The sequence below is a fragment of the Patagioenas fasciata genome, chromosome 1, assembly GCF_037038585.1.
Source record: "Patagioenas fasciata isolate bPatFas1 chromosome 1, bPatFas1.hap1, whole genome shotgun sequence".
NCBI classification, from domain to species: domain Eukaryota; kingdom Metazoa; phylum Chordata; class Aves; order Columbiformes; family Columbidae; genus Patagioenas; species Patagioenas fasciata.
This window is the reverse complement of record NC_092520.1, coordinates 80,940,472-80,960,454: the sequence shown is the minus strand read 5'-3', so window position 1 is coordinate 80,960,454 and position 19,983 is coordinate 80,940,472. Positions and strand designations below refer to the sequence as shown.

Genomic DNA, 19,983 nt, shown 5'->3' with positions numbered 1-19,983 from the left:
AATAATTTTGTGTTCACTGTAGAAAATAAATGATACTTACGAAGGTGTACAGGGACTAATGCACTGCAACTTTGCCGTGTGCGTTTTTCCAGTGGAAATACTTTGCTTCTTATGAGGGTGAAAACTGGGCATATTCTACTTGACAGTACAAATGATAGAGATCTTTTTTTTTTCCCTACTTTTCCTGCTTACTGGAGAAATTGACCCATTGGCATTTGAAGAGTGCTTGTGTTGTATGTTTGTTTCTTTGTTTGCATAAGTAAGTACATGTTTGTTTTTGAAAGGAAGTTCCTTAAAGGAAACAAAGCATTTTCGTTTCCTGACTTCTCATTTTTCCTGAAGTAGGTCTGAAACCAAGTCTTTCTCATCTCCCATGGGAAGAGAGCAGTCTCACATTGCTGTGCTTTGTTATTATGCGTTTCTTCCGGTGGGTGACAGTTTCAGTGGATATATAGACAGCAGAGCCACAGCCGCACGAAAAATAGGGGTTGAACAGGTTACTTGGTCTGTTACCAAAGAGAGATTTAGTAACCTAATGTAATGATTTCTCTGTTCCTTGAAATAGGGCAACAAGTTTTATTATGCAGGCAGGCTGCAGTGTTCTGCATGAATCTGTTTTTCGTGCAGTGTGGTTTCATTACTGGAGATGAGATGAGGTATCAGGTCTAAATGTTCCAATGAACTAATCACTGTCCTGACTGATAAACAGTGACTGAAGCAGAGTATTCTGTTTAGTCACAGAACTGAATGGTTTATAGTGATGTGGGAAAGCTTTGCTGTCCTCTGGGCATCTCATGGAGCTGAAGACTTGAGAATCACACAAAGCCTGCGTGAAAATAAAAACTAATATATAACTTTTTTATAAATCGTAAGAAATGTAATCAAATGTCAAGTTCCTTAAAACAGTTCTACTCTTCTTCCAATACTGTTTCAGTTTTGTGTAAGTTGTGGTCTAGCTAAATAAGGTCAAAAATTTCCAGTTCACTTTTGTCTAGATGGTGATACAGTCTTGTCCTAAATACATGGTCAGGCCAGGAACCTAACCTACCTTCATCTTTATGCTTTCCCAACATTAACAACATGCTTAGGTGTTCTCACTGACGTTGCTTGTCTTGGAAGCTTGGAGCCAAAATAAGGAAGCATACTTATTGTTTTATAGCACAGAGGTGCAAATGGCCGAGCCTATTAATAGTTTAATTCATATTGTTGATGACTCATCTTTTATGGCTAGCAAAGAGAGAACTAATTATTCCACTGAGTTTCTTGTTACATTCTAAGCTGGGTGATATTTAGGCAATTCTTCAAACAGAAGCTTCTCTCTTTAATGCTTTCAAACTTGTGGGAAGGAAAATACTCTGATAAATGAACTGTTTGGTGGAACATACTACCTGTGGGGATTCAGCAGTGAGTCAGTGGTGGGGTTTTTGGTTTTGTTTTTCTGTTACTATTAGTGTTCCTTGCTAAGAATCCGGATTTGTCACCCACTGACTACATGCTAGCCACATTTTGCTTTTTCTGCTTCTTGTATATATGTTGAGGAAACTGTATGGTAAAAGTTAAAAAGTGGCATAGGCCTAGTATTCACAAGTAGGAGCTACATTTTTGGAAAGAAAATTGTCCTCATGCCTTGTCTTAATCCATTATTACTAGGTTTTTGTTATTATTTAGACAAGGCCAAAAGCTGGTAAACTGAGACTAAGACCACCATGCAGAAATCATGCTTTGCATCTGTTGCACTTGCATTTAATAAGTGTCTTCTATATCAGCATCAACTGTACTTTCCAAACCTCAGCTTTCAGTATAGTGTACATGCCTACCCTGACTTATTACAGTACTTGTAGTTGTACATAAATATATATGCAATTTCCACGTACTCTCTTATTGGCACTTCTTGTAAGCAGACGGGTATGGAACAGACCCTTGAAGGTTTCCTGATCTTGCGTGGTCGCTAGAGGAGGTCAGGCAGGGATGCAAAGTTTATGTAATGCATTACTTTGTATCTGGAATTAAATTAATTAGATTAATCACTAATTAGAAATCACTTTAAGTGGTTTTAATGGATTTCTCAGTCTGTGATTTTTAGCCATAGTCAGCATGGTATTTCTTTAAAATTAAGTGCTCAGAGACATATATGAAATGAATACAGAAACTATGTTAACTCTGCTGTCCATAGTACCTCTGTATTTTAGACACCTTATTAGTGATTGTCTTAAAAATTCTATATATTTCTGACAGTCATTCCATTTCAGTTAAATATGCTTTTCAAGGGCTTTGTATACAGAAAATATGTTTCCATTGTACTATTGTGTATTTTGAGAAGAATTTGTCCCTTCATGCATATGAACAATTCTTTTAGCTACAAGTTAGACCAAATGTCAGAAGAGCTGGACAGCACTCAGATCTGCCCTACCTCCCGTTTACAGAAGTCAGTTACCATCAGGGAAGCTGCAGCCACGTGACTCCTTTTTCTTTTCCTCAGTTTTTACATTTCTTTTGTAATTAGAAACAGTAAGTTTGCCCATGAATTTATCTGAAGATACAGCTTTTGCTTTTACTGTTCTTTGTAGGTTTCCTGGACCCCGGGACTTTGCAAAGTAATAGAATGTTTTTTCCTCACAACAGCAAAGAATAAAGAGATACTGCTGTAGTCATTTACCAAAGACATCCCTGAGTGTGGTTTTTCTTTTTATGCAGCATTTCCCTCCTGTGTGTCTCTGTCAAAGAAAGTGCAGTGCATTGATTTGATACTGCCTAAGCAATGGTGATTTTCTTGGGAAAATATAACACATAGTTTTTTCTTACAGAATCGGGAAGTATTTCGGGTAAACTTTATTGGTGATAGCATCATATACTTTGTTATATATTCATCTGTATTTATATATACTTATTTTAACAATCTTAGATACTTGTGAGAATGGAACTTGTATTTACATGTATTTATTTTAACACTTGTATATACTTTTGAGAATGGAATCTTAAATTATTACAGATGTTCCACCAACAAGTCAAGGTGTGGATCACAAGCAGGTACAGAGAGAACTAGGTGATGTGGTACTACATCTACACAACCCTACTATCCTTTCTTCCTCCTCAATTGAAGTTCATTGGACGGTAAGTAAAAATGTGCATCACAGAGTGGCTAATATATATTACTGAATTGTTCTGTTTGACTACAGTGGAGTCACGCTTTAAGAAGTTCTGTACTTTGTATACTTGCAGATCTTTGTCTCTGGAATGAGTGTTACCTGGCCTTTGCTTTCCTACTTCATTAAATTTTGTTGCTTTTCCACCATTTTATGTCTCCATAGAAAGTGCTGCCTAAAATATGGTGAGAGTTTCAGAACCCTCCTTCGGAAGCTAAAGGACTGATCAAAGCCTTCTTAAGTCATATCATTTGAAGTTTTTGCACTGCTTGCAGTAGGAAGTGTATCAGTCCCATTAATGAGATAATGTGGGCACTTGCCTGTCTGTCAGTCAGCAGTGGAGAGAAATACTGCATAATTCTGTTTGAAAGTGTTACCTCCATCCTACATACATACTGAGAAACACACCTAAACCTATATAGCCTCATCTGAACCTACCCTTTCCCATGGTGCTGTGATGAGTACACACAGTACAGGGAGAAGAGACAAAAATGGCAAATGGTTTTCAGTGGTTGTGGTGATGTTGCTCTGGTGGGAGGATGCAGGAAGCTGGCTGCATAGGGGATATAGCAGAGGAAATGAGGGAGTGAGGAAACAATACTGTAAGAGACTGAAACAAAGGGAATGGGAACATAGGTGAAAAAAGATTCAAATAGGCTTAGAAGGCTGAAGCCTCAGTGAGAGAAAGGATTAGAAGTGGCTTACCATGGGAGACATTTGACAATCAAGAGGTAGAAATGAAGAGAAAGAACAGCACGGGAAACAGCAAGTACCAAGCAATGAGATAAGAAAATGTAAGTCAAAGAAGAGCAGTTTTAAAACAGAATGCAGAATGAAATAAAACCAGGGGATTATTATATCAGATGTAGAAATAAATCCAAAAGGAGTGAGCTTGGAGATCTTTTTATGACTTCTGTCTGAACATGTCAATATATTGGCAGAGGCAGTGTATGGGAGTACAGGGTGTAGCCCTTGCCATGCCATGGCAGAACATTTTGAATAAGAACAAAAGATATTTTGACTTTGTAGAAGAGCCATAACCCAATGGGGTCCTGGTCTATGACCAGGGCTCCTTGGTGCTGCAGAAGTACAAATAATATCTCCTGTGTTGCACAGTAATTATACTGTCACCTGTGGTACGACCACCTGCAGCAGTCAATCTCCTGTTTGAACTAATAGCATTAAAACATCTTTGAGGTTCCTAGCATGATTTTTGTTTGACCTTTACTTACAGAACAACCTTTTCCAGACAGGCAGTTTTTGTCACTCTTGGGTGGCCTGTGGCTACTCTGCAGTTTCAGAAATGAGCATTACCTCAGTTTCAGCTAAAACACACGTTTTTCAATGTGATTATTAAAAATGAAACGTTGCTTTTTGGAGTAAAACTGTAAGCAGTATTCTGATATCACTGTATGAGATTTTTGAAAATATGGAAAATCTGATGCACTTTTAAGAATGTTTTTTTTGTTGTTATTAGACTTTCTTACTCATCAGAAATTGAAACCGGTAGTTAAAAGATAGTGAATGCTCCACAGGAGATCACTTCTATAAGATAGCTTTCTGTTTCAGCTGTAGCCAAACACATTGAGTCTCACCCTTGTTTACGTTAAGATCTCTTTCTCCATACACCTGATATAAAATCACCATGGTCTAAAAAGCACTCAGGACCACCATGTATCATTTTAGTTAATTTTTCCAAGTCTCATCTGTGTTACCATACTGAGTTTTATGAACCTCTTCAGAGCCCTCTCAAAACAGCCCTTTCTGTCTGAGAAGCCTTCCACCAAGTGGGTGGACACGGAGGAGCCTCTTAGGCCAACCTGCCCTGGTACAGAGCCCAGCCTAATCACAGTGATGAAGATAGTTCCAGCTGGCTGCCCTCGCAATTCCCTTTCTCCAGAAGGAAGCAGGCAGGAAGTGGTGCTCATTTCGTGGATTTGAGGAAGCTTCCACACCTCGGGAGAGCTGTCAGGCACTCTCTTTGATCTCCTTATTCATCACCCTGAGTTGCAGAGCTGTAGATCCCCTGCCCTCGCCCTCCCCCTTTCCCTCATGTACCCCCCTCCCTACTGAGTAGGTTTGGGGGGGCAGAAGCCTGCTCTGTCCTGAGCTCCTCTGATGCCCTGCAGATGCGAAGGATGCCTATTTCATGGAGCTGGGCATATTGTGCAGCTCCGTTATCCCCCTTTAATGCCTTCATAAATCCACGGAAACGAGCACAGTTCTACCAGCATCAAACAGATTAATGTGCTTGTGAATCAGGCCCGTTATTTGCTGTAATGCAAGGAGCCTTTATCTGCTTTGGCACTGTTGTTTATTTTGTGTAAAATGAACGGATAGTCCGAGGACCCTGCATAGTGTCACAGAGATCATTCCTGGTTCATATTTGTTGAAGTATGTCTTCTGTATTCTGCTGTCTTGCCAGGTGGACCAGCAATCCCAATATATTCAAGGATATAAAATTCTGTACCGGCCTACACCAGCATCCTATGGAGAGTCAGAGTGGTTAATCTTTGAAGTGAGGACTCCAACCAAAAACAGCGTTATCATTCCTGAGCTGAGGAAAGGTGTAAACTACGAAATCAAGGCCCGCCCTTTTTTTAATGAGTTTCAGGGAGCAGATAGTGAAGTGAAATTTGCAAAGACCCTGGAAGAAGGCAAGTAGGATCCCAACTCTTTACATCTTTCCTTTTTTGAAGTAGTCATCTGGCCTGCTTTCCTCTGATACGTTCATTATTTGATTTTGTTTGAAGTGTGCGCTGTTTGAGAACAGCAATCTGCGGCAGTGGCGGCTGTGTTGGACTGATCATTATGTGGATTGTTTGGTGACACAGAAGTAAATATTCAGAACCAGGCACGAGAGACAGAGAGAGAGGGATGTGCAAAAATCCTCTCCAGCACACAATGGGAAATACGCTTTTTATCTTCACTGCAGTGTGCTCTCCTCCCTGCTGAGTTCAGGGTCTGGTCACAAGTGACTTCTGTCAGGTTCAAGCACTTACTAATCACTATCTTGAGTAGATAGCAGACACCACAGAAATCATCAAAGCACTGTAGCTGAGGGAATGGAAGCCACATTTTTAGAAGGCTTTCATATCTGGATCAATCAGTAAGACAAAATGAAAAGAAGACTGAGGGCAACAGATATAGTGAACTAAATTAAGTATTTCCATCTCATACATGTGCTGAAAAGAGAAGGTTGATGAAGCTGTTCCTTTTGTTGCTGCTCTGGCATAATAAGCATGTGAGATAGCCAGTGTCTCCGAATAGGGATTTCAGTGCCTGTGTTGAGAGGGAATACCTTTCCCTTTCTCTCTTCCCTCTCCAGTATAAATGCATAGCTCTGGCTTATTGCCATAGGTGCTTTAGAGGTGTGCTTAACTGCATTCATCCCAAGTATCCACTTTTTAGAAAGATATTTAAAATGCAAAACATAAGTTTTTATTACAAGTGTGTTAATATTAACACATTCTGTCCTGATTTTATTAAGTTTTGTATTACTCATTACGCACTGGAGGAACTGAGGTTTAGCATTCTGTTGGAGTCAATTTGTAGACTTCGTTTTTCAAAACTGTTCATCCTGGATGAGGTGATTTGATACCAGTGAGGAGTTCAGTGCCCAGGACTTTGGCATTGAGGTAACGGGTATCTGGGTTTGAAGAGTCTGATGACCAGTGTGACGTTTCCTGTCCTGCACAGCGAGACTGCAGCAGAACTCAGCAGCCTGGCTGCAGTTTCATGTTGCTTTCCTTGTGTATCATTTTAGCTCGTGTACAAGAACTGCCCTTAATGAAGGGTAAGGCATAACAGAATGCATTTGTGTAACCCAGAAACCAGCTTTTTCGTAAAAAAGCTCGCCGCTCCATGATGATCTTAACCATTCAATCCTTCTCTCCAAACAAACAGCTCCTAGTGCTCCACCTCAGAGCGTTTCAGTGACTAAGAACGATGGGAACGGGACAGCAATTGTGGTCACCTGGCAGCCGCCCCCTGAGGACAACCAGAACGGGATGGTTCAGGAATACAAGGTACAGCGGGTACCCTATGGTCCCCTGGTACAGGGGCTCTTGTCCAGGTGCTGACAGATCAGGTTGTTTGTGGGTGCTCGGCTCCATCTACTGGTTAGTCAGCGCAAAGGAGGTAGAAAATCCCTTCTTTGATTCAAACTCCATATTTAGTAATTCTCTCTAGATGGTAGAAAGCAATTAAAACAGCCTCCATAAATCAAAGCTAGGGGTCAACACTTTTAATTAAAACAACTACCTTCTTACCTTCATTATAAATTGAGAAATGCGCACCCAAGTAGAGAGGGAACCATACCAGTTTGAGAACTGTTTTGTGACTCAAAGACATTGGCCGAGGTAATAAATATAAACAGGCTTAATGAGTTGAAAAGCTCAGGGATAATAATTAACAGTTTTAAGATCTGAGTAAATTATGCGTAACTGGGTAGTTAAAACAAATGGAAAACTTTCAAGTAAAGAATGTTCTTGTATAATACTGTATGTATTTAGTGTATAGAAATTTTTCTTTCACACAAGCACAGCTCTCATTATGCCATTTAATTTTTAACAAATTGTAAGTACATTTTCAAATATTCATTATTTGATGTTTGTTTAGCAACATATACTGTATGTATTTTCAGTTCAAATTGTTTTGCGATAATTTACATAGCAAAGTAAATGAAGCTTATTTTTCGTAAGCAAGCTATAGATATTTTAAATGTGGTTATCAAGTAAGCTTTATATCCACAGAGAGGCAGAATCTTTGGTTTCAGTCTCCTTCAAATGTGCATTATTGAGAAGGTTTTTTTCAAATGAGAATGGCTTGACTATTTTTTTCAGGTTAAAACACTGTGCTATAGACATACATGCCTAGCCATCAGAACTCATTCTGCTATTTTTTTTTTTTCCTCAGGAGGAAAGGGAAAGGGAAGAGATCACTAAGCTTCATGGTCAATTTAGAATAATAAAACGCCTTTCAGAACCAGGTCAACTGGTAAAAAAATCAGTTTATGGCTTAGTTTTAGGTATATAATACAAAGTTATTTTATTTAAAGGCAGACCTTGAGCTGAAGATATGGAATTATTTTCATCAAGAAACTCCATCAGAGGAATGTTAAGGTTGTAAGGACAAAACAATAAAAGTCAGGAAATTCACATCTCCAAGTGGATGTAATACCTAACATACCTCCTAGCATTTAGAGGTAATAGGCTACCAGGTGTACGAGGAAGCATCTTATAATGCTTGTGTAGCAGTAGATGGCACACTGGCACATTTTCTATCTACATTTGTTGTGTGGGTACCATTATTTTCCTTTGTGATTTTCACCATGGACAGAAAAGAGACACAATGCATATGCATGTTACTACTATTTAAGTTGCTATACGTAATTAATATTTTTGGCTAAAAACTAAATGTATGCAGAACCAGTGATTTAAGATTAATAACTAGTAACAAGAAAAAAAAAAAAAACACAAACAAATAGAAATCTTGTAAAATTTTCTCTTTTTTTTTCCCTCTCATTTTTTTATCTCCTACAAATATGTGGGGGAATTCTTTGTTTTCTCAGCAACTCAGATCTAATTACTTACTGTAATTAAAGGATAAAATAAATAGGAAGGAGGATACCATCTTAATTGAAGAAATTTCAGTAGCACACACAAAAATCCAGAAATTCCCATCACAGGAGAAGGCATTCCCTCCTCTATCATGAAGTTAGAAATTCTCTTGTTATACTGATTGTTTCTTCACTTATGTGTCTGTTATAATTTGAATTCCTCCTTTCTTCCTAACATTCTAAAAGTTTGTTTTCACTTGCCTATTTAGGTATAAAATCAAGTATCATATGGTAAAAACAACTTAGCATTCTTGGTTTTTTAATTTCTCCATGTATTCGAGTGCCTAAGAACAAAACATTTTTATGAATTAGTAGCGCATAATTGCAAGTACGTAATAAATTGTGTTAAGGTTTGCACATACAGCATTGTACAAGGTGTCAGTAACAATTTCTGTGAAAACAGGATAAGTCAAAATGTAGATTTAAATCTTTTGTTCCTCACTTTTTCGAGTTCTTATTCACATAAGAGCATTTTCATGGACTGTCCTGTAGCATTTAAGAGCAATATTGCTAATATTACTAATAATTAAAATGCTACGACTGACTGAGACAGTTTCTATTTAGTATCAGAATACAGAAAGGAGATGGTACTCTCTTTGTGTCTTCTGACCTGCTCTGCAGCAGCAGTTATGTATATGCCGTGTTTGGATTAAATTTCAAAGGAGCTTAAAATGCATTTCAGATCTACACAGTGTCCCACTAGCCTTCTTTCAATCTTTGGCATCCAGAGAAGGAAAAAGGGTCTTAAAATGAAAGTAAAATAAAATTTCCAGTGTCCAGGCAGAAAAGGCTCTACAGAAAGGGCCCCAGCAGTTGTTCCGTATTTGAAACTGTAGTTCACTCACCCGGCCACCTCCACAACGGCAGAATTGCACGAGGGATTAAGAGCAACTATCTGGGTACTAAGTCTTTTAGGAGTTCCATATGTCAGAAGTTAAATCTTCCATCCCATGTGGAATCAGCATAGTTTCAGAAATGCTGCTGTTCTCAGGAAAGTTTGCTTCTTTACAGATAAAGCACTGAATTTAACTAATTTAATATCCCTGATAAATATTCATTGTAGAGCGTATACATGTGTGGGAAAGGAGATCAACACAGCTTCATCAATTTTTTGACCAATCTAGATTAGTGGTTACTTCACTTTTAATAGCAGTTGGGAGTTCAACCATACTCTTAGAAGCATTTCCCACATCAATGCTTCAGACCTAAAGAGATGAAAATATTCCACCATATTATTTATTCCAATCATTTACTATCACTGATCTAATTTATAAAGTGGTGAATTGAAGTTGTTGGACCTCTGTCCTGATCTTATCTGAAAGCTGATGTCTGATACCATGCTCTTGTCTCTCAACAGAAGATGGCATATTGCTCGATCCTTGCCTCTTGCTGCCATTTAAAAAAAAAAAAGTAACATTTTAATTCCAGTGTGACATCAATACTCCTGTGATGTCATGTGATGAAAGACTTGCCCTTGCACTTGAATGAAGAAAACCTTGCTTTTTGCATCATTCCTGGTGAAGAGAATTGCAGATTCATTTAACTGAATGCTCTTACCTTGTTGGTTATATGAATGATTCTGGGCTACCAGGCTTCCCTTATTTGTTCTGTTTTACTGATGCTTTTAGTTTTATTAGCACAAAGTCACTGGTTGAACTGTAAATGAATTACAATAAACCCATCAAATGATTCTGGTAGTTGGAGCTGCTCTTGGGAGCAAGAAGTATCTTTGCAGTATCCGCACAGTGCCTAGGACAGAAATCCATGACTGCAGATGTTAGGGTAGTGATACATTCTAAATTTCTTTATCTAGCAGAAAGGAATGTGTCATCCTTCCTTCCACATATCCTTTGGTGTTGAATTTTGAACATTTGTACATACTATACGCTTACTTCCCTGCAGGTTTGGTGTCTTGGCAATGAAAGTCGATACCATATAAACAAGACGGTGGATGGTTCCACCCTTTCTGTAGTCATCCCCTCCCTAGTTCCTGGTATTCGATACAGCGTGGAGGTGGCAGCAAGTACTGGAGCAGGACCTGGAGTGAAAAGTGATCCCCAGTTTATCCAATTAGGTAAGCCTGCTAGTAATCCTACCTATTGGTTTCAGTGATTTTTGTTTGTTTGCTTTTGTCTTTTATGGCATCAGAAGTACTTCCAAGACAAGTGAAACAGATAGTGTTACTTGATCCCTAAAATAGCAGGATTTTGGCATTTCTGGTTTTAAACTTGCCTTAGAACTGCATAGTAAAGATGGAATTATAACAACACAGGTTTTGTTAATCTCCTGGTTCACCAATGCTTTTTGCTTATTGATTTTTCAAAGTGAATTTTCACACTTAAGATTGGTATAATGAAACGTTTAGGGGAGTCTGAGTCACTAAGTTTTGGCTCACTTTAGTTTCGGGATCTAATTTGTCTCGATCAGATTTTATTTTTCTTTGTTGAAGCAAAAAAACCAAGGGCACACTAAAATTAGGCACAATCAGTATCAGCTATGTGTAGAAGCTAGTAAATAACCTGAGTAGAGGAAAAAGAGGTACACAGCTGATTTGCAATAATCTTGACTTCTAACTTCATTTAAATCAAACATCTCTCTGTCATAAATGCAGATCAGGGGCTTTGCTCCTGGATGTATCTGGGAGAAATGCATCTTTGCTGTTGGTTAGCTGAAGATTATTTAAGATACCTTTAGGTATAGTCATATGCCACTTTACCAGTATGCCTGTGTCAATATACCTTATCATTACAATATATAACTGTGAAAGCAAACTCAAGAGTGTTGCTTTGGACTTCGTGTCCTATCTCTGTATCATTAGCAGATCTTCCTTGTTATTTCACTTTTTGTATTTAAAAATCCGTAGTACCTGCAGGTGAAATCAAGACTGAATGACTAATATATTCTCTGGAAAATTACATGTACATTTCCATGGCTATTAAGATGAAGGTCATCTTTAACTTATTTAACTTATACAGCCATATGATTCCCAGTTGTATCAATAGGGGTTTGTGACAAAATTACATGCAAGTTATATAACATTCCATTAATATGTGCAAAATCCCATAGTTATTTTTTGGATTGTTCTTTCCTACAGCCAGCGTCCATTCACAGTTTCCTACAGCCAGCTTTCCAGTCAATGCCAAGTTTGTTCTATATAGCTTAGATTTTGAAAATTTAAATTACTGAGGCGTATGAGTGTAAAATAATGGGGTAACCTTAGTGTTCAAAGCTAAAGACCTTGTAAACACTTTTTTCCCCCTTTTCTTTGATAAGAAAATACTAAATGAAGGTGAGTTTCATAATTGAACTTAATCACTGTAGTGTTTTGCTAAGTGAAAAAAGAAACAAATGAGACTCTCTCATGGTAAGATTTTTACCTGCTTCTGTGTTCCTGCCCTTACTGACTCTCTGTTAGAAGGCATGAAGCAATCCCACATCTCAGAGGGTATTCAAATGTGCAAATCTGGTAGAATCCATGTAATTCCTTGTGGCTGGATTGGGTTTCATAGTCTGTATTCTTGCTTCTAATTAAGTGGCATAGCCAAATATACATATACTGTAGTAAAAATCCCATACTCTGGTTGTTACATGGCAAAGACCTGGAGACGGGAGTCTTGTGGAGATCCATGCCGCTAAAAGCAGCACAAAGAAATACCTAGACAGTGCTGCAATCCATTTGGCAACTGCAAGAGGCTGCTGAAAATTAGTACTTACATTTTAGGGGAGTACTCTTTAATAGTAAAGACCAACCTAAAATCATCAAGGCAGAAGAATGGCTGCAGTTCACCTAACTCTACCCTGTGATACAAGTTCTCTTACAGCCCCCGCAAGGAATCACATTCTTAGTTCTTGGATGTGCTCCCAGCATGGGGGTGGAGCAGACACTGCAGTTTTCTGGTAGCTCTTCTGAAGAAAGAAAATTAATTTGTTGATGTCATCAATTGGCACTTTTCACCAGCAATAAATTCCATGGTTACAGAGAAAGGGAAGGGAGGCCAGAGAGGGGGAGGAAAGAGGACCAAGGATGCTACTTTTAGAAGGTTTAAAAGAGTCCTGACTCTCTCAGTATTTGACAATGAAAACTTCAAGTTTCGACATTTCTGTCACTGATCTCAGCTATTCCTTCAGGAAATCTTCTCCTGATATCTGAATTAGTACAGTCCTTCCTTTTTGTTTGTTTGTTTGTTTTGTTTTGTTTTTTGTTTGTTTGTTTCGTTTTTAAACTAAGGATTCTGTGTGTGGAAAAAAAATTTATTGTGTGATTTAGATATTCCTTAGGGTTTTTTTGTTTTGTTTTTAGGGATTTTTAAAGAACTTTTCATTAAAATCCAATGTCTATCATCTGTGTTTTCCATATGGAAAATAAAACTAAGTTGTTGCTGGTTCTGAAGCATCCAAAGAGGAGGGTTTTTTCCTCAGTGTAACCTACTATTTTGCACAGCAAACTCATATTTGAGTCTGCGTGCTGTACTGGGTGCTCCTGGGTTTGTGCCTGTGAGAAATGCCTAGGCAGAGTTTGAGCCAGGTGGGTGACAGGAGGAAGCTTCACCTGTCGGAAGTCACCTTTCAGAACAAGAGGGGCAGACAGGAGAAATGGGATTCTCGGAGAGCTGAGGCGTGCGATCACCATCCCATGCATCAGCTGAGCTGTGATAACTGACCTCGTGCACACACTTAACCTGCTACAAAGACAGGTACAAATTGTGAGCTCCAAGCTCTTTCATTTTCCATCTCTCAGCTGATGTGAAGCAGCTCACTGAACTGCGATACCCCAGGCTTCCTGTGCCACTTGGGACAAGCCAACAATATACTTGCTTGTTATTAAAAAATCACCTTTCAGTGTTTAAAATCATGAGATCAACTGAAAAATCATGTGTCTTCTTAAAACACTCCCTTTGGGGCTTCTGAATTTTCCTTTTGGCTTTTGAATGACCTTTTAAAGCTTTCTCTGTGTTTCCAAGGGATCGAAAACCACTTGTTTGTTTGTTTTAAAAGTTGATATTTTACATAAAGAAGGACCGCAAGAGCTTTGGTGTTAAGGAGAAAAAATGGTATTTCATGAGAGATAGCCACAGCTCACTATACTATGCTTATAATACCGTGCTGTGGGGAAAAAAAATAGAAGAATTTTGGTAGAAGTTTTTTTCTTCTCACAGCATGTAACTTCAGGACATTGGTTACAAAAATGCTCTGTACAGAAAGATGAGGATTATCACAACAAATTATTTTTTGCTGATCTCTAACTTTTGTACAGTGATGGGATACAACCTGTTGTAGCTCGGCGGTGTTATCTGTGCTGGTTGGCAAACAAGTAGTGAAATTGGAGCATATTGCAGCATATTTTGTCCAGGATACCAACTCTGAGAAGCTCCACAACTGCAGTTAATGTTACTCTTAAACACGTAATTTGCATTAATATGTGATATGCAGTTATTTCTTAAGAGACGTCTGCACATTTATGATAGATGTTGAGTGTGTTGTTCAGCCAGTGGTTGTCTCAAGTGTACAAAACACAGGAAAATCTCACTGAATCTTTAGTATTTTAATTGCTTCATTTAGGAAACATGATTTGTGAACTAGCTAGGATGCCTTCAGGGATTTCATTCTGTCGGCCCTTGAAGTGCATGTACTGTGATAGTTGTAAGGGTTTTTTGTTGATATTTTTTGTCTTTTGACCTTCAAATGACTTGAAGAAAGTAATCTCTTTTTTTTTTCTTCCCCTTGCAGCAAGACCTTACAAACCAGTTCCGTGCTCTCTCCTCAAATTATATATTAAAAGCTTGAAACACAAAATTGATATTTTTCCAGTTTTGGAAATATATATAACTGAAAGGAGACAAAACAGTGTATTCCTAACCCGGTGATACTTTACCAAATAATTTTCATATTGCGTCATGCACATATATTTCAGGAAACACTCAGATATTATGTTGCAGGTTGCAGGTCTTTTGCAAGTTTTGAATTGCCAGAATTAGCAATGTCAACAAAACTTAGATCTTCCTACTTATTTTTTGTACATTTTGTATGTGAAATGAGCCAGGCATGTGGAAAAGTACCATTCTATAGATTGTAGATGTACAGGGCAAAATTAGGGTTGCTTGCACACCTGTGAACCTGGAATTTCCTGTCCTTTTTTGAGTCTTTGGCATTCCAACCTCAATTGTGTATTAATCTTTTAACATCTTAAACTATAGTTTTTACATCATTATTATTATTCATATGAATATTTAACATTAGAGAGTTAGATGTCCAAGTTCTTCTTGATGTAAATTCTAATGACTTGTCTTTGAAGTTTGAAACTTGGAGCTTAGAGACGGTCAGATCGGGTAGCCTGTGAGCAATAGCCATAGCAACATTATCTGTGATTAAAAAGAAAGCTCTTATTTTGGGGTAGAAGAAGGGATGAGTCACTGTGATAATATGCTGGTTTCAGGGAGTTGCAGGATCAGCCTGCTCCAACAACTCTGAGGCACTTTCAAGTACATTAAATGCTGCGGCTGCTGCTCTGGCAGTGAGATGCGCTTTGCCGTATTATGTTTACGTTCACTTATTATTTTGGCACGTCTCCCCAAGGAGTGCAAGCAGGAACAGGAATGTTGATTATGAACCGTTTATATCCCAGTCAAAGCTTCCAGAAATTTCCTGAGATGAAGAAAAAGTACTTTAATTAGTTCAAGAGCTTTTTTCATGACTGATCATTCAGGACTATAATGGGGAGGGAAGATGTCCTTCTCAAAGCAAGGCTTCCAAGATACTGTTCCTGGAAATGTTTAGTAATGAGGAGTTCACTAGATTTCATTCCCTTTGGCTTATATTTAGCTTACATTCTGTTTTTGAATAGAGGAGCGGGACATGGGTCAAATGTGGCCTCTTGAAAGCCCTTCCATCTTCTTTCCTATGATTCTGTTTATATGACTGTATATGAACATATACACATTTTTCTCTTCACCATGTGTGTAAATATATAGCAGCTAATTTAGCGTAATGTCTCTAACAGTCCACTTATGTACAATTTGCCAGAAACCTAGTTTCTTAAAAGCAAATATATTATTTTACTGTTCTTATGCTTGCAGTGGCTAGCAAAATAATACCATGAAATGAACCTTAATCAAAGATTAGAACAATAAATGTTCTAAGAGATTCTTCACTATTTTGTAATCTTCAGACATGAATTGACTGAGCAATGCTAAATGTTTGTCTGTATGAAAGTCCTATCCTTCTGTATGGCTTAATTGTTGACATATTCAAAACCATTCTTGTTTGACTTTTGAGTTTGTGATTATTTTTTCCCAAAATATTTTTTTTAAATATATATATATATTTAAAGGATCAGAGAAATAAATTTATTCAGGGCCATAAGTCCTCTACAAATCTTCTGTTCTGTTACGATGTGCAAGGTAGCATAGCTGTATAGAAATAGTAGACTTATTTTGCAAAGACACCGATGATGAAGTTTTCATATCTTAATATGCCCTCAGCTGCAAAGAGACAAAAGATGAGATAGGGAGTGACAGATTTAATTCATTGGTCACAGTATAGTTTATACGTTTAAGCCCATCTGGCCACTTGTATGGAACTTCACTTGGCTGTCTCCATAAAATCTGCAGCAACCCATCTTAACCTTGCCCAAATAGGCGTGAAATCTATAAACCCAGCAGACACAAAGGGTGTATTAGTAAGAAAAGAATGAGTCTGTCTGGTGAACTTTCAGACTAGGCAGTGTACTTAGGATCACAGAAGATAAAGGAACCTGAAATATGAAATAAAATTTCCAATAAGGTAGCAATCAAAGGCAGTGATGATTCCTCGGCAAAATAGGTATTTGATCTCGATGTTGCAAAAACTGTAATCTGGAATTGTTCACTGGAAGAATCTGCTATTAATTTAACAATTTCCCATTCTAAAATGTATCGTTTTCCAGAGGAGGTCTGTTATTCATGTGATTTGTTGTGATTCCATTTCCTGTTTGTATTGCAGTTTCTTATATTTTATTTAGGGTTATTTTGGAATAATGCAAGACGTCATCATTTAAAAAAAAAAAACAAACAACAAAAAACCCCACACCTATTCACTCCTTAGTCTGTAGGTTAAGTAAATTAAGTTAATAGGTTTTCATTTCTTACATGGTTTATATTAGTAGAATTAATAACAGCACCTTTCTCCATAAAACGCTAATTTCATTCTGAATCCGATATCACTACCCATAGTAAAAAACAACTAACTCTTGGATTTACACAAGAATAAAAATAGGTATTTCAAAGACTGAGCTGTGGACTGTGTAAAGCAATATCCGCTCTGAGTAAAGGTTTCAAATTCTTACCCTCACTCCGCGCAGTAATGGAATTTCCAGTAAGCATTCACTGCGGTGGCAAAAAAACCCAGGAAGGCAGTGTTTTGTCTTTGAGTTCCTTCATTTCAATTAGAAAGCATCAGTCACTGACTGAATATTCTTACTGCTATTCCTAGAAGGTTCTTGCAAAAGTTCAATAAAGAGCAGAAGAGACTAGTCCTTGTAAGAATGCTTGGTCTATTAAAAAACATTTAAACTGTGTGGAAAAATACATGTTCTTTGTTTTGATGTGAGATACTTAAGGATAAACTGGTTTTGAAAAGGTCTGCTTGTTCAGTAATTATGAGAATGCATTACTATTTTTGCCAATTCATAACTCCTGTTTTAGTTATCCTTTAGTATTTTCATCCACATCAAGAGGACGGGATTGGTTATTTTGTACTTTTATCTCTTTATGTACTTTTAAATATTCATTGGGGTTTTTTTTGAGGTCGAAGTGAGATACTGTGAAGAGTAAGTTAGACCATGTAATACAAGTTTTAAGTCGTCTGTCAGGAACTACTAAATTAAAATGTATCCCTCAATATCAGCCTCATGTGAACGTACTTTCAATTTGTAATTCTTCTGTGATTTTCAGTTATGAAAGTGGGCGTTTGAGTAGCTGACTTCTACATGTTCACAGAGCTCTAAGAACAGACTACCAATGTTTCATCCTTGAGCTTTCTTCTACTTGCTGTGTTCTTTGGTGACTTTCTGAACCTAGTGTTGCTTTGCTAAAATAAAAACCTTGAAAAACTGTACTACAGTTACCTCAATTCTTTTCACGCTTCCTTTTGCATTTGCTCATTCAAATAAATTGGGGTTTTTGGGTCCCTTTTTTTCAGATTCTCATGGAAACCCCGTGTCTTCAGAAGATCAAGTCAGTTTAGCCCAGCAGATTTCTGATGTAGTGAAGCAGCCTGCCTTTATTGCGGGAATCGGTGCAGCCTGTTGGATTATCCTTATGGTCTTCAGCATCTGGTTATATCGCCACCGGAAGAAGCGAAATGGACTCACTAGTACTTACGCTGGTATCAGAAAAGGTGCCGTATTATATATTTTAGTCCACTGGCTGCTGAATGGCTGTTTACTGTCTATTTACTTTATCATCAGTCTATTGTTCTTCTAAGACTCGATGCAGGAATTATTAAATTACGTCAATACCTTCAGGAAGTGTGGATCAGGAGCCAATGCAGAAAGCAGCAATATTTACATTACATGTTAAACACGGCTTTAAAGCATAAGCCCTTAGCAAAACATCTAGACTAGCTTTTCATAAAGATGCTCCTACAATTGAGAAATGTAAAGATGAATTTAAGGGTGGGAGCTTCCCATATGCCCTTGCTACCTGACACTGCACCCTCTGTAAAGGAGCCAAGTGGAGAGTAGTTCATTGTCCCTCCTGTGCAGTCCTTTGCCTGCTGCTAAGAGTACTAACAGTGGTGTAAAGAACAGTAACGCTTTTGGTGTGTGTACTTGAATTTCCTCGTGTTCCAGGGGGATGCAGTGAAGTGGCTGTTTGCGAAAGCACAACAGTCAATAATACTTTCCAAGACTCTGTCATAAATGCTGTGGTGAGACCCTTCCTTGGGACTGAATTCTGGCACTATCTTGTATCTGCATTTGGTTAGAATGGTAGCAGTGGGACTAACTGGAAGCACTCTTTGTTTTTATGTTACTGATACCTTTTATATCAGCTTGTTGGTGGGCAGGCAATGCTTTACAGTATACTCTGTAACAGACAAAACTAGAATCGCTACCTGGAAAATCTAGAATAAAATTTTGATTTCTTCTGATTCAATAATCTTTTGATTAAGCCCCAAAGTTGAAACTGAATTCAATAAGCTACAGTTCATTACATCTCAAAGCAGTACCTCATAGGCACTCATAGTGTGAGAACCCTAAATTCTGGAAGGAATCAGAAAATGGGAGATCCTGCTTTTGAAGGCATAGAGGGAGAATGTTTCTTATTTAGCAATCAAAAGGTAGACCTAGGCTTAAAAGGTGCACACAACTTAATGAATGAAAGGTGTCGTGAGATTTATGTTCTTTAGTCCCTTCAAGAACAAATGCGTGATGAGCAAGATAGATAGGAAAATATAAAACAAACGTTTTTAAGCAGTAGCAGTGTGTTGCTAGGAAAAAGAAGCACTGCTGAAAATAGCAAGTGGAAACATGGAAGTAGTTCTGGAGTGTTACAGTTTGTGTGTCCTCTGTGCTATTGAAGTATCAATGCGTGCCGTAGGCTTCAGGCACAGTGGTTGTAGCAGAGTTGTGACCTCAGGAGTCAGGGATGCATTTCACCTTTGATTTTGTTCTGCCAAGATTTCTTAGATAAGACAGACCCTGACACGCTGCATTGGCCTGCGCTGTTTTGTTTTACTAATAGCATGCTGCCATACTGCCTTTCTACAGTTCTATCAAACTAACATCACTATGCTTTCAGCAGCAGCTATGATTAAGCAAGAGGCATACAATTTGTCCTTAAAAATGGTTACTTTAATGACACCAGCTATTGTTCAAAACAGCTGTATTTTTCAATATCTGTAAAAATATCTTTTGTGTAATTTGGTGGGGATTTTAATGAAAATATACAGAAAAGTAGGGTTTGCATCTCCATTATCAAGTATTCTTGAAGGAAAAAAGCCATCTTTAGTGAAATATAAATTGCAAAGTAGTTTGCCACTCCGCAGTGCATCAAGTCATCACCACAAGCCCAAGCTTTCTTCACTCTTGCATTTATTTATATATTTTTATGTTTAGTTTCAGGCCTGACATCTGTTAAACTACTTCTCTACTCCCACACATACATATTGTGCTAGCAGTCTTACACACTCAGAAGAGTTTATTAATAGAAGCTCTGAGAGTTAAGTTGTTCTTTCATGTTGTAG

General features: G+C 37.9%; 1 protein-coding gene across 7 annotated transcripts in view; it reads left to right on the top strand.

Moving 5' to 3' along the window:
• ROBO1 (roundabout guidance receptor 1) overlaps positions 1–19,983 on the top strand; it is a 741,248-nt gene that overhangs the window by 686,147 nt on the left and 35,118 nt on the right. For all 7 annotated transcript variants that reach the window (XM_071809765.1, XM_071809757.1, XM_065862790.2 and 4 more), the window contains 5 exons: positions 2,990–3,111; positions 5,569–5,800; positions 7,050–7,171; positions 10,666–10,837; positions 17,938–18,135. In XM_071809765.1, the coding sequence (XP_071665866.1) occupies positions 2,990–3,111; positions 5,569–5,800; positions 7,050–7,171; positions 10,666–10,837; positions 17,938–18,135 (846 nt within the window). The remainder of the gene's footprint in view (positions 1–2,989; positions 3,112–5,568; positions 5,801–7,049; positions 7,172–10,665; positions 10,838–17,937; positions 18,136–19,983) is intronic.